The 13,144-nt window shown below is 44.6% G+C and overlaps 1 protein-coding gene across 1 annotated transcript; it reads left to right on the forward strand.

Moving 5' to 3' along the window:
* Positions 1–595: 595 nt before the first annotated feature.
* LOC308305735 (uncharacterized protein) lies at positions 596–6,136 on the forward strand. Its single transcript, XM_080750585.1, has 2 exons — positions 596–1,502; positions 4,460–6,136. The coding sequence occupies exons 1-2, from the start codon at positions 608–610 to the stop codon at positions 4,630–4,632; spliced, it is 1,068 nt and encodes a 355-aa protein (XP_080606711.1). The 5' UTR covers positions 596–607; the 3' UTR covers positions 4,633–6,136.
* Positions 6,137–13,144: the final 7,008 nt, after the last annotated feature.

Raw genomic sequence — 13,144 nt, forward strand, 5'->3', positions numbered from 1 at the left:
ATCTGTCCTACATAGCCTGCACTGGGGCCGTAACACTACACCACTGATAAATAACATCACAATCAAACAATAGATGAAAACCTGGCATTTAGCAGATACTCTTATACAGAGCGACTTACATTAAGCAAAGTAAACACATACATACACACATACAGTAGAAGTGTAGTGTCTCAGTAAACTTGACAGTGTAATCGTGTGTCAGTAAACTAGGATCACATACAGTAGAGACAGTGTAGTGCTAAACCATGGGTCTTCAACAGGGGGTCCAGGACCCTAAGGGGGTCACAATATCTTTGTGTGATAGGATTTTTTTTTGTTTTGTTTATCTAGCGCAGCGTAGTTCATTGGGACACGGAAGTTAGAGTCTAGATATACCCCGGACCCCCCCCCTTTTCATTCGCTAACAGTTCATTCACACATACGCCTCCAGTCTATCCATGTACTACGTTCATTCTCTCTCATTCGCCACTAGCTACTTCTCACACACCCCCTTTTCCCAGGGTAACTCAGGCGGTCTTTTAAGCAGCTTCAGCTCACCGCTCATTCTTTTCGAGCAGCTGTCAAAGCAGGTCGTGCTTGTCAGTGACGGAAAATACGCATCTATCAGATGAGGATCAAGCCGTGGTGCGCAGTTTTACTCACCCTTCATCTGGTCCTGATCATGTCTCAAGTCGGCGACGAGGACTGGGGATCAGAGGAGGATGAGGAGGATGTCGTTCTGGATACCCAGACGGGAACCCAGGATGCCCAGACGGGAACCCAGGACGCCCAGATGGGAACCCAGGTAGAAGCGGATCATCCGGAGAGGGATGACGACTCCTCCAGCCACCGCCAGGATAGCCACCGCAGCAGTGAAGAAGCAGCGACCACGCAGCAGGTCCGCCGGCGCAGTACACGTTTGGCTAAGAAACCGCCTCCAAGTCCAGACGTGCCATCTATCGAGGCTTGGCCAGTCACCAGGATCCTGGAAGCGTTGTTTAGAAACGGCATCCAGCCTCCCGCGGGCATACCTCACTATCAGCTGTTCCAGTTCTTCTGCCAGCATTGGCAAATGCAAAGGGGCGGCGGCGATGCGAGCCCAGCAACTTCCAGCGCTCCGCCCAGATCAGCCGTGGGTTCCAACCCCGCCCCTCCAAAGAAAGCCAAAGCTAAGTCTAAGAATACCGAACCCGATACCCAGGCCGCTCCAAAAAGACGCAGGATTCAGCCCCCTGGTGTCGATATTCCTTCTGTTGATCCTGTGCTTAACGCCCTCAATAATATCCAGGTAGCGCTGGGGCAGATGGATTCGAGGATCCAAACACTGGAGTCCAGCGCGCATGCAGCTCCGTCTGGTTCCAGGCAGGCGCAGTCGGATGACGTCAGCGTTCCAGTCCCGTCGCCTCATCTGGTCGTGCCGCTCAGGACGCTGGGAAGTGCAGTTCCAGTTCCATCATCGGGGGTTCCGTTCTTCTCTCCGGCAGCAGCCATCTCTCCTCATCTGAGAAGCCAAATATTGGCAGGTAATGACGTGAACTTGGTTAAGATTCTGTTGAGCGCGTCCGAGGCTGGGCTTGGAGAAAAGCGCCTCGTGGACTGCGGGGATGTTACGGTGTGTCTCAAAGACAGTGACACGAGACTGACTAGGAGCTTAACTATGACCGAATTCATTGTAGCGTTTGGAGTTTTCAGAGATGTGATTTGTGAAATGTACCCAGAGCGCAGGGCCGAGCTTGACACTTATCTTGCTATTATCTCTGATTTGTCCCTGTCCTACGGCGGAACCTTGTTCTACGAATACCATAAGTCCTTTTCAGCTAAGGCAGCGGCGTTCATTCAGAAATACAACCAGCGAGTGGATTGGTCACTCGTAGATCTGGCTCTGATAAGTAGGCACTTCACTGGGCATCGCGCCCTCGCTTGTGCCATATGTGGGTCCTTTTCTCACAATACCAACCTCTGCCCAAGTACAGCGTCCACGTCTAAGCCCAGTGTGAAGAGAGATTCAGAGGAGAAGGTGAATCTAATGAAGCACTTAGCAGATAATCCCACCATATGTTTCAAATTTAACGAAAATGTGTGTAGATTTGCTAAATGTAAATATTTGCACACTTGCAGCTTTTGTGGAGACAGCCACCCAAAGTACGTCTGTCCTCGCCGAAAGCCCCAGAGAAAATGAATAAACCCTCCACTCCAGTGAACATTCCGGAGATGAGAAAGGAGTTGTCCAAGCATCCAGATCGTTGTTTTGTTTTTTATTTGTTGTCGGGTTTAATTCATGGGTTTTTCGCTGGGTTGTGCAGCCTTCCATCTAAAATTTTGGTGTGCAGGAATCTTCAATCCGCTATTAGAGAGCCGGAGATCGTAGATACATTGCTAGCAAAAGAGATTGAAAAAGGCTATATGATCGGGCCCTATGACGATGCGCCATTCCCCATTTATCGAATCAATCCAATAGGTGTCGCCACGCGGAAATATTCAGGGAAAAAGCGCATGATAGTGGATCTGTCAAGCCCTCACAATGATAGCGAGGACAGCATCAATAGTTTAATTCCCCTCGCTCCGTTTTCATTGTGCTATGCCACCGTGGATCATGCTATACGTCTGATTAAAATAGCAGGGAGAGGCGCTTGGCTCGGTAAAGCGGATATCGTCGATGCTTTTAAAACCATGCCACTCCACCCTTCGCAGTGGCACCTGTTCGGCGTTAAATGGAGACAAAAAATGTATTTCGCAGTCAGACTCACGTTCGGTTGTCGTAGTAGCCCCAACATCTTTAACAAACTCTCAGAAGCGCTGTGTTGGATTTTGTATAATAATTACCGGCTGCCATTTATTCTGCATCTGTTAGATGATTTTCTGGTCGTTGATTTCCCGAATGGTCAGCCAGAGCGCAGCATAGACACCGTTAAACATGTTTTCGCTAAACTAGGAGTTCCCCTCTCCATTGAGAAAACTGTCGGCCCAGTTAAAAGGCTCGAGTTTTTAGGTATTACCTTAGACTCTGAGCTCATGCAAGCTTCTCTCCCCACAGAGAAACTAGAACGCATAAGGGAAATTATGCTTAAATTCATTGATGCCGCGTCGGTACCAAAGAGAGAGTTATTGTCCTTATTAGGCCATATGAATTTTGCAATGAGGATAATTCCTCAGGGGCGGTCGTTTGTGGCGAGACTCCTTGATCTCTCAAAATCAGTTAAAAACCTTAATGAGTTGGTGTACTTAGATGAAGGTTGCAGGTCCGATTTGCGCTTTTGGTCAGCGCTGTGCAACAACTGGAATGGCATTTCTTTTTTCTACCAAGACACGTTAGAATCGTCTGTCGATCTGGGGTTCTATACCGACGCGGCCCCCTCTATTGGGTTTGGGGGTTATTTCGAAAACGAATGGTTTGCTGAGTCTTGGCCAAAACAAATGCAGGAGTTGCCAAAAAATGAGTCCTCCTCAGCGCTGTTTGAGCTCTACCCAGTAGTGGTAGCCGCCATTCTGTGGGGGAATAGATGGGAAAGGAAACAAATAATAGTGTTCTGCGATAACGAGGCAACAGTTCACATTATTAATAAAGGTCGATCCTCCATTCCCATTATTAACAGATTTGTCAGGAGACTTACCTGGTCAAGCGTATTAGGGAATTTTTCTATCCGTGCTTGTCACATCCCAGGATTAGACAACAAAATAGCTGACGCTTTGTCCCGTTTCAAATTTCAGGAATTCAGGAATCTGTGCCCAGACGCAGCGCCATCAAGTTTGGCGTGCCCAGCGTTCAACCAAATAACGCTAGATTAGATGAACACTTGCAAGTTCTCATGTCTTCAGCATCCAAATATATGAGGATGGGTCTTTCAGTGAATACATTAAAAGCATATGATGCTGCTTGGTCCTTTTTCTCCTCGTTTTGTGCCGCTTTTTCAGTGCCTGTGCTTCCAGTTAATATTCCTACGATAAGCGCATTCATAGTCCACTGCGCTGAATCAAAGAGACTCCAGCCTGATTCAATCACTGCGTTGATTGCCGGCGTGCAGTTTAATTTAAGATGCTTGAGCCCGGATGTTGGTAGTATACTCGGAGACCCATCAATCAAGCTTCTCTTCAGAGGATTAAAGAAAGCTCATCCCAAAGGCAATGATAAACGTCTTCCCCTTACCTTACCACTGGTGCACAAACTAGTCACTGAACTCAGGAAAGGGGTTTTTGGGCCATACGTAGATTCACTTTTGGAAGCAGTTTTTCTTTCAGCATTCTATGGGTTTCTGAGATGCGGGGAATTCACAACTTGCACAGAAAGTTTTAATCCTCTGCATGATCTGACTATTTCTGACCTTTCATTTCAGTCTGATATGTTTTCTATTAATCTCAAGCATTCCAAAACAGATAAGCATTCTGAAGGGACACCGATTGTTATAGTAAGAACTGATACTGTGTTTTGTCCGTTCTCCTCCATGTCTCTGTACCTGCATTGGCGGCCTAACGCGGCTGGAAGGGAACCCCTGTTCACCACGGATGCTGGGAGAGCCATGTCGAGATCATGGTTCGCTGCCAAGCTCGGAACAGTCTGTCAAAGATGTGGACTCTGCCCCAAGCTGTACACTACGCATTCCTTCCGGATCGGTGCTGCAACCTCAGCATCATCCTTGGTGTCATCTCCTACACTGAAAGCCATGGGTCGCTGGAAATCTAATGCCTATGAACGTTATGTCCGCCTAAATGCAAACGAGATTCTCGCAGCTCAGAAAGCAATGAGTGTCAATTGTCGTTGAATAAATCCTGATAGCATCATCTGTGTTGGTATCTCTCCTGCCGTAGTGCGTGTTGGGGGGTAGGTGGTTATGCGAAGGCTATTACGTATTTTACAATTTATTTCATGACAGATATGTTCTCGCCGGAGAACAAGGGTTGCCCATATGTCTCGCCGGAGATCAAGGTTGCTATTAGCATTTATTACAGTAGTTCCTTAGATAGCATATTTTCTTCATGTCAGACATGACTCGCCGGAGCATGGTCTGCCCTAATAATTCATCTGGCTGTATCAGGATCAGTGCCTGAAACAGGGTCCACATGAATGGGGCGTCATCCCGAGCGCTCGGATGACGACATGAAGGAAATTACACATAGCTAGATCACTAGATAGAATATTTTGTTCATATCAAATCTGTTTTCTACGAGAACATGGTTTGCTGATCTATTCATATGACGACTCGGGTCGGTACAGAGTTATCACATGAGTAGTAGGGCTGGGTCATCATCGGACCTTGCATATGAGGAAAATCAGACATGCTTGTCTATTACTAGTCTTATTTGTTAGATTTCCATTAATCCTCATCTACGATAATAACGGTCTAGATGTGGAGGGCATACGGCTCCGCGTGTAATGGAAATGGGACACTACACTTATGGCGTTATTTAATCGGAAATTTAACCTTACAGCGTGCTATCACATTTCATTCACTTATTATCTCATTCTTATTAAAGGTGTGGCTCTGCATGGATTATTCTCACAGCTGTGAGTGAGTGTTGGGGGTCTGAGATATCAGAATCTGTATACGTCGTGGTTTCACAGATAAATCTGTTTATCATCAGAGCAGAGCCCATCTGCCAAACTCCATGCAATATCATTGCATAAATGTTACGATACTTCAATAAATGTCATACGTTCAACTCTAAGCTGAAGTGTCTAAATGAAATCTAGCGCAGCGTAGTTCATTGGGACACGGAAGTTAGAGTCTAGATATACCCCGGACCCCCCCCCTTTTCATTCGCTAACAGTTCATTCACACATACGCCTCCAGTCTATCCATGTACTACGTTCATTCTCTCTCATTCGCCACTAGCTACTTCTCACACACCCCCTTTTCCCAGGGTAACTCAGGCGGTCTTTTAAGCAGCTTCAGCTCACCGCTCATTCTTTTCGAGCAGCTGTCAAAGCAGGTCGTGCTTGTCAGTGACGGAAAATTCCTCCTCCTCCCCGGCCTCCTCCCTTGGCTTAATTTCATGATGATAGGAGGTTGGCTCATTTCATGGTATTCTACATGTGTACTACACTGGAGTTGTCATGTTTGATATTAAGATTGTACATTCAATGATGTAAGTGATGTATGTTGTTGTACTGTATTTATGCTCTGCTCTGGGGGTCTGAGATATCAGAATCTGTATACGTCGTGGTTTCACAGATAAATCTGTTTATCATCAGAGCAGAGCCCATCTGCCAAACTCCATGCAATATCATTGCATAAATGTTACGATACTTCAATAAATGTCATACGTTCAACTCTAAGCTGAAGTGTCTAAATGAATTACATTAACCACCTGAACCCAATAGCATCCCTATTCTGGTGGGTCCCAAAAATAGCCGATTTACAAGCTCACAAGTCACGTCGCAGAGATTTGGTGAAGAGGGGAAAACCAATGTCAGAACCAATACAAGTAGCCAAAGGTCATGTTAAATGTCTGAGAATACACATTAACATGAATCCTACACAACAATGATGACAGTCCTGTCAAACAAGTCTATGAAATCCATCAGAATGGATCCATGCCAGGATAGCAGGTAAACAATGAACCTAGCATCAGTCTAAATAACATGCCATCTGAATTACAATTTTAACATTGTGGTCAAGAAAAAATTACAATTTTAACATTGTGGTCAAGAAAAACAAGCCTAAGTAACAAAAACACAAGGATGACCAGCATATAATGTACATCTGCATGACTCTACCTCTAGTTATCAAATGGCATAATACAAGTAACCTTGTAGATCGGTTATTTTCACAATATTTATCTGTGGAACCGAGTCAAACTAAATGTAATGTCTACAATTCCAAGTGCTTGTCAGGGTGGGTCCCCAGTTCAAATGTGATTATTTGAGGGTCACAGCCTGAAAAGTTAGGGGACCCTTGATATTGAGTGCAAACCTACAGGATCGAGTGGCCTCTGCAATGTGAGCTGACTGTCCAAGACAACAACAAGGCTCTGAATGAGAGAATGACTGTCCAGGACAACACCAAGGCTCTGAATGAATGAATGACTGTCCAGGACAACATGTTGGAACCGAAGTCACCAGAGATAGAAACAGTGAGATCCCGCATGGGGCGGGACTTACCTGGGAAGAAGAGAAGCTCAATCTTGTCTGGGTTCAGCTTGAGGGGGTGAGAAGAAAACATCCACTGTGAGATGTCGGCCAGACATGCAGCGATGCGCTCTTCAACCTGAGTGGTAGAGGAGTGGAGAGAGAAAAACTTTTCAGTTACAATCAACTAACCCATTTAATAAACAAAATCCCTTTTATGCACATACATGGAGATTTCTGATGTAATCAATCCCAGGCCCTAACTGACCTAACCTGCTTTACTCTAATTTACACCCTACCTTCCCCGAAAACGTTAATATTAAGTCCATATATGTATATGGATATATATATTGATAAAGGATGAAATAAATAAAATGACCATATACAGTATGGGCATTCCCAGATGAAGCCCTGTTAAGGTACCCCCTTATGCCTGGCCTGGTGGAGACCTGTGCTCGGAAGAGCACTGCTTCTAGTTTGTGTTCTTTTTGGAGAAAATCTGAAGGAGTAATATCCAAAAATGTGTTTTACATAAGTCGGCCTCCTGATGGCCCTATAAAAGTCAGATATGAAAAATGCAGGGCAAAGGTTTTTTCTTCGCCTCTAGGACGAGTGCACATACAAAGATTTACACTGATCAGTGGAATTAGTAAAAACATGAATCGGCATGTTATAGCGCCACCATGAGGCTGATTAGAATTTTTTAAAGTGGCATTTATTCCTCTGCCTATTGGGAATATGCATGCACAATTTCAACAAAATCGCACTCTGCGTTCATGATTTCAGGCATTTTATTCAAAACAGACCAATCCTAACTTTGGAAGCCAGTTTTAGCCAATCAGGATGGAATATGGAAAATCGGACAGATCCATGTCGATCACATGACTGTAGAGATACTGTCTACCGATTTGTGTGATTTTTGGACAAAATCTGTAGTATTACTGTCCAAAAGCTAGTTTTGCAAAAATTGCCCCCCTGGTGACGCTAGAACAGGCCCATGTGAGAAATGTGGGGCAGAGGTTCTGAATTGGCATCCAGGGAGTGTGTGTGCACAGTTTGGCAGTGACCGGGCCAACGGCCCCGGAGATTAGCTGTTAACAAACTGGATGGACGAACGCACACACAGACACGGACGGACGGACGGACGGACGGACGGAGGCGAAAACATAGTCTCTCCCCATGCCTTTCGGCTGGTGGAGACAATCAGTACATACACAGTATCTTTATAGTCATGTGATCAAGTCCGATCCGTCTGATATTTCATATTCCGTCCTGATTGGCTATTGGCTTCCAAAGTGTGCAGGATTTCTCCGTTTTTGAACAAAATGCCTCAAATCATCAACACAGCTTGATTACCGTGCAATTTGCTACACATAATTCCACTACATCAAGGAACAAATGCTACCCTTTTCACATTGGCCTGTTATAGTGCCACCAGCAGGTAGACTTTTGCAAAACACATTTTTGGAACACAATGCCTCAAATCATGCATGCAGCGTCTGATTGCCATGAAAGGTCTAAGGTGAAGAACATATGCCACCCTTTTTACATTGGCCTATTATACAGTAGCACCACCAGGACGCCTGGCCTGGTGGAGACCTGTGCTCGGAAGAGAACTGCTTCTAGTTGTCTCCACCAGCCGAAGGCTGAGGGGAGAGTATGTTTTCCCCTCCGTCCGTCCGTCCGTGCGTCCGTCCGTCCGTGTGTCCGTGTGTCCGTCCGTGTGTGTGTGTGTCCTCGCAGTTTGTGTGCAGCTAATCTCAGTCGCCGTTGGCCCGGTCGCTGCCAAAGTGAGCACACACATTCCCTGGATGCCAATCTAGAACCTCTGCCCTAAATTTTTCAAATGGGCTTTTTCTAGCGCCACCTAGTGGCCGATGTTCGCAAGACACATTTCTGTGCACTACTCTTACAGATTTTGTCCAAAAATCCTACAAATCGGTAGGCAGTATCTCGACAGTCATGTGATCGACACGGATCTGTCCGAATTTGCATATTCCATCCTGATTGGCTAAGATTGGCTTCCAAAGTTTGTAGGATTGAGCCGTTTTGAACAAAATGCCTCAAATCACAAACGCAAAGTGCAATTATCATGAAATCGCGCACACACATTCCCACTAGGCCGAGGAAGAAATGCCACTTATTTTTTTTTAAATCAGCCTCATGGTGGCGCTATAACAGGCCGATTTGTTGTTTTACCTATAACTCCACCGATCAGTTTCAAACTTTGTAAGCGCACTCCCTAGAGGCTAAGGATAAACCTTTGCCCTGCATTTTTCACATCAGCCTTTTATAGCGCCACCTATGGGCCGACTTATGTAAAACACATTTTTGGATATTACTCCTTGAGATTTTATCCAAAAATCACGCAAATCGGTACACAGTATCTCTATAGTCATGTGATCAAGTACGATCCGTCTGATATTTCATATTCCATCCTGATTGGCTAATATTAGCTTCCAAAGTTTGCAGGATTGCTCCGTTTTTGAACAAAATGCCTCAAATCATCAACCATGCTTGCAATTACCGTGAAATTTGCCACACATATTCCCACTAGGTCAAGGAACAAATGCTACCTTTTTCACATTGGCTTGTTATAGCGCCACCAGCAGGTAGACTTTAGCAAAACATATTTTTGGAACAATGCTTCAAATCATGCATGCAGCGTCCGATTGCCATGAAAGATCTAAGGTGAAGAACACATGCCACCCTTTTTACATTGGCCTATAATACAGTAGCACCACCAGGACGCACGGCCTGGTGGAGACCTGTGCTCGGAAGAGCACTGCTTCTAGTTCATTATAATTCCGGCTGGAATTCAGCCTTCAACCACCAGCAGCGGGGGTGAGACTTCCGCATCAGTCACAATGCAGGTCTAGCAGGAGATGTCAGCGATTTCTTTTTTTATCATTTCAACAAATATTCACTGTGTATTTACTCCATTGTGTTCCAAAATGTTCCTATTTATCATAAAAATAAATATCAATTTAAAACTACACTCTTTCCATTTATGTGAACTAGCCCTTACCCGTTCAAAGATATGAGCTCCGAAATGATGTGCAGTGTGTGGGTTATGGGATGTGTGTGGGTATATGAGGGATGGAAAGTAACTTTAACTGGTGTTTGCATGATAATATGTAGGCGCATCAATGTAAGAAATACCCGCTTCGTTTAATGGCTACAGAGATACCTTCCACCCCCCCCCCCCCCCCCACACACACACACACACCCCCCCCCCCCCGCCCGCCCACCCGCCTGCACACACACACACACACACACAGAGCTGGTTAAACATGTTGCCTCATGCTAGATGCAGAATTGATTAGCCTCAAGCTAGATGCAGAATAGATAGTAGATACACCATAAAAATGCTAATATACAGCATACGATTTGTGAAAGTGACAAACGGGCTTCACAGTTATGTTAGGTGTGTTCATATGCTAATTGTGATGCGATTTCAGATCAATTGCTCCAGCCACTGAGGAGAAACGCTGTTTCAGACAGACAGACAGACAGACACTCACTCACTCACTCACTCACTCACTCAGACATTCGCAAAATTATAGTATAGACTAGCCCTTACCCGTTCAAAGATATGAGCTCCAAAATGATGTGCAGTGTGTGGGTTATGGGATGTGCACTGTGCATACAGTATATGAGGGATGGAAAGTAACTTTAACTGGTGCTTGCATGATAATATGTAGGAGCATCAATGTAAGAAATACCCGTTTCGTTTAATGGCTACCCCCCCCCCCCCCGGCCCGCCCGCCCACCCGCCCACCCGCCTGCGCACACACACACACACACACACACACACACACACACACACACACACACACACACACACACACACACACACAAAGAGAGAGCTGGTTAAACATGTTGCCTCATGCTAGATGCAGAATAGATGTGCCTCATGCTAGATGCAGAATAGATAGTAGATACACCATAAAAATGCTAATATACAGTATATAATTTGTGAAAGTGACAAACGGGCTTCACAGTTATGTTAGGTGTGTTCATATGCTAATGGTGATGCGATTTCAGATCAATTGCTCCAGCCACTGAGGAGAAACGCTGTTTCAGACAGACAGACAGACAGACAGACAGACAGACACTCACTCACTCACTCACTCACTCACTCAGTCAGACATTCGCAAAATTATAGTATAGATGAAAGAAAGAGGACTTTGTCCCTCTGCATATCTCCTCCCCCTGTATAGGATTTTTCTGGTTGGCCAGTCAGGGACCAATCTGAAGGCTGACAAAGGGTGAATTGGCGCGACCTCACCCTTTAGGGCAAGGGCGAATGTCGCCCAGAGGCGTTTTACTAGTATGAAAAGTGCGTGTGTCAGCCAGTCCGTCACGCTCCATATGTGGCCAAGACAGTCCCTTTTATGCCCATATATAAAGGTCCCTGGCCTGATGTCATCAATATTAAAGGAGTAGTTTCTCCCCCAAAATGACTTTTTGGAGCTGTGTGAAGCACAGGCTCCCTATACGTGGCTGTGTGGGTCTGTCTGTGTGTGTGTGTGTGTGTGTGTGTGTGTGTGTGTGTGTGTGTGTGTGTATGTAGCCTGAACTTCCTAAACTTCGGCACGCCACTAGTCCCACAGTTTTGCCACCACACACTCGCGCCATATGTCAAATCGACCGGCTTACTCGGGAATCGTGGGCTATTACTTTTCTAAGAGAAAGGTTCTATAGTTTAATTGATATTAATTTATTAGTGAATTAATTTTCCCCATTGACTTATAATGGGAATCGCAAAAACTCACATTCAATTATTTGTCTCTCGCAAACCATAGGGGCTAGAGTTTCAAGACTTGGAGAGGAGGTTCATAATGATTTCAAGGATTAAATAAAAAATAATTGTGTCATTTGGCCGCATGGTGGCGCCATAACACCCCACTTTACGTTTTGGCCTGTAACTCTTGAACCGTAGGTCGGAAAATTAAAAATATTTTTTCCCTGGATTCCTTGGGTCATGACGCATCTCCCCATACAGGCCACGCCCATTTGCGCCATGATAGATTTTCCGCCATCTTGAATTTTCTCCAAAACACACTTTTTTAATGAATAGAAAAAAAGTCATTTTGGGGGTGAACTACTCCTTTAAGCCCATATCTGGTAAGGCCTATGGACATAGTGTCAGTCACTGTTGTTTCAGCACAACCTCGCTTCTCGCCCTTTGGGCGCCTTAGGATCAGATTGTAGATCAGTGTCACCATCGTGACATTTCACTTGATGATTGATTGTCATACGAATAATTGCACAACTTAATTGGATTTGTTCTTTGATCATTGGAAGGAATATACTGTATAAATTATGTTTAGCTTTTCAAAATAAATAATAAGCTACGGCCAAAATAGGCCATATTTAATCATAGTCAAAATTAAAAGTAGCAGATATAGCCGATCTACAAGCTCACAACGTGTTAATGTACTGACCTATTATCTTGTTTATTATTGCGATGTTGTATCTGCTTATTGTAAGTCGCTTTGGATTAAAAGCGTCTGCTAAATGCCTAAACTGTAAACTGTAAACTGTGTCGCATTGCGATGCATTGTGAGCTTATAGATCAGATATACCGGTACATAGCTACTGTAAATTCTTTGATGATGATAGATAGATACCTTTATTATCCCAAGGGGGAAAATTTGTTGCCCAGAGGCAGCACAGCAGTATAAGGTTATTTACAAAGTTACAGAGAAGTATGAAAAAGATAAAAAGAAAAAACAAGAACAGAGTACAGAGTACAGTAAGTACAGTAAGAGCAAGGTACAACAGGAAAGGGAACGAATAATATATATACATAAAGTGTCTTAAAGCACGACTATCAAAAAAATAATACAGTGCCCAAATCAAAGTGACCATACAGTCAATGCTAGTTAGTGCAACAAGTATCTCTACATCAAGTCAAACACAAGCAGAAATACTAAAAGAAAATTACTAACACAACCTAATAGTGCAGTGTCCAAAGGTCAGAGTGATAAAAACAACTAGCAAAAAAGAATAAAAATAAACAAGAAAGGGTGATGCGGCAAGACGCACAAAAACACACCCTCCCTGGAAGGTCCTTAGAGGTCAAAGTCAGTGCAG

Source organism: Nannobrachium achirus (genome assembly GCF_963921795.1).
Source record: "Nannobrachium achirus genome assembly, chromosome: 20".
Classification (NCBI taxonomy): Eukaryota; Metazoa; Chordata; class Actinopteri; order Myctophiformes; family Myctophidae; genus Nannobrachium; species Nannobrachium achirus.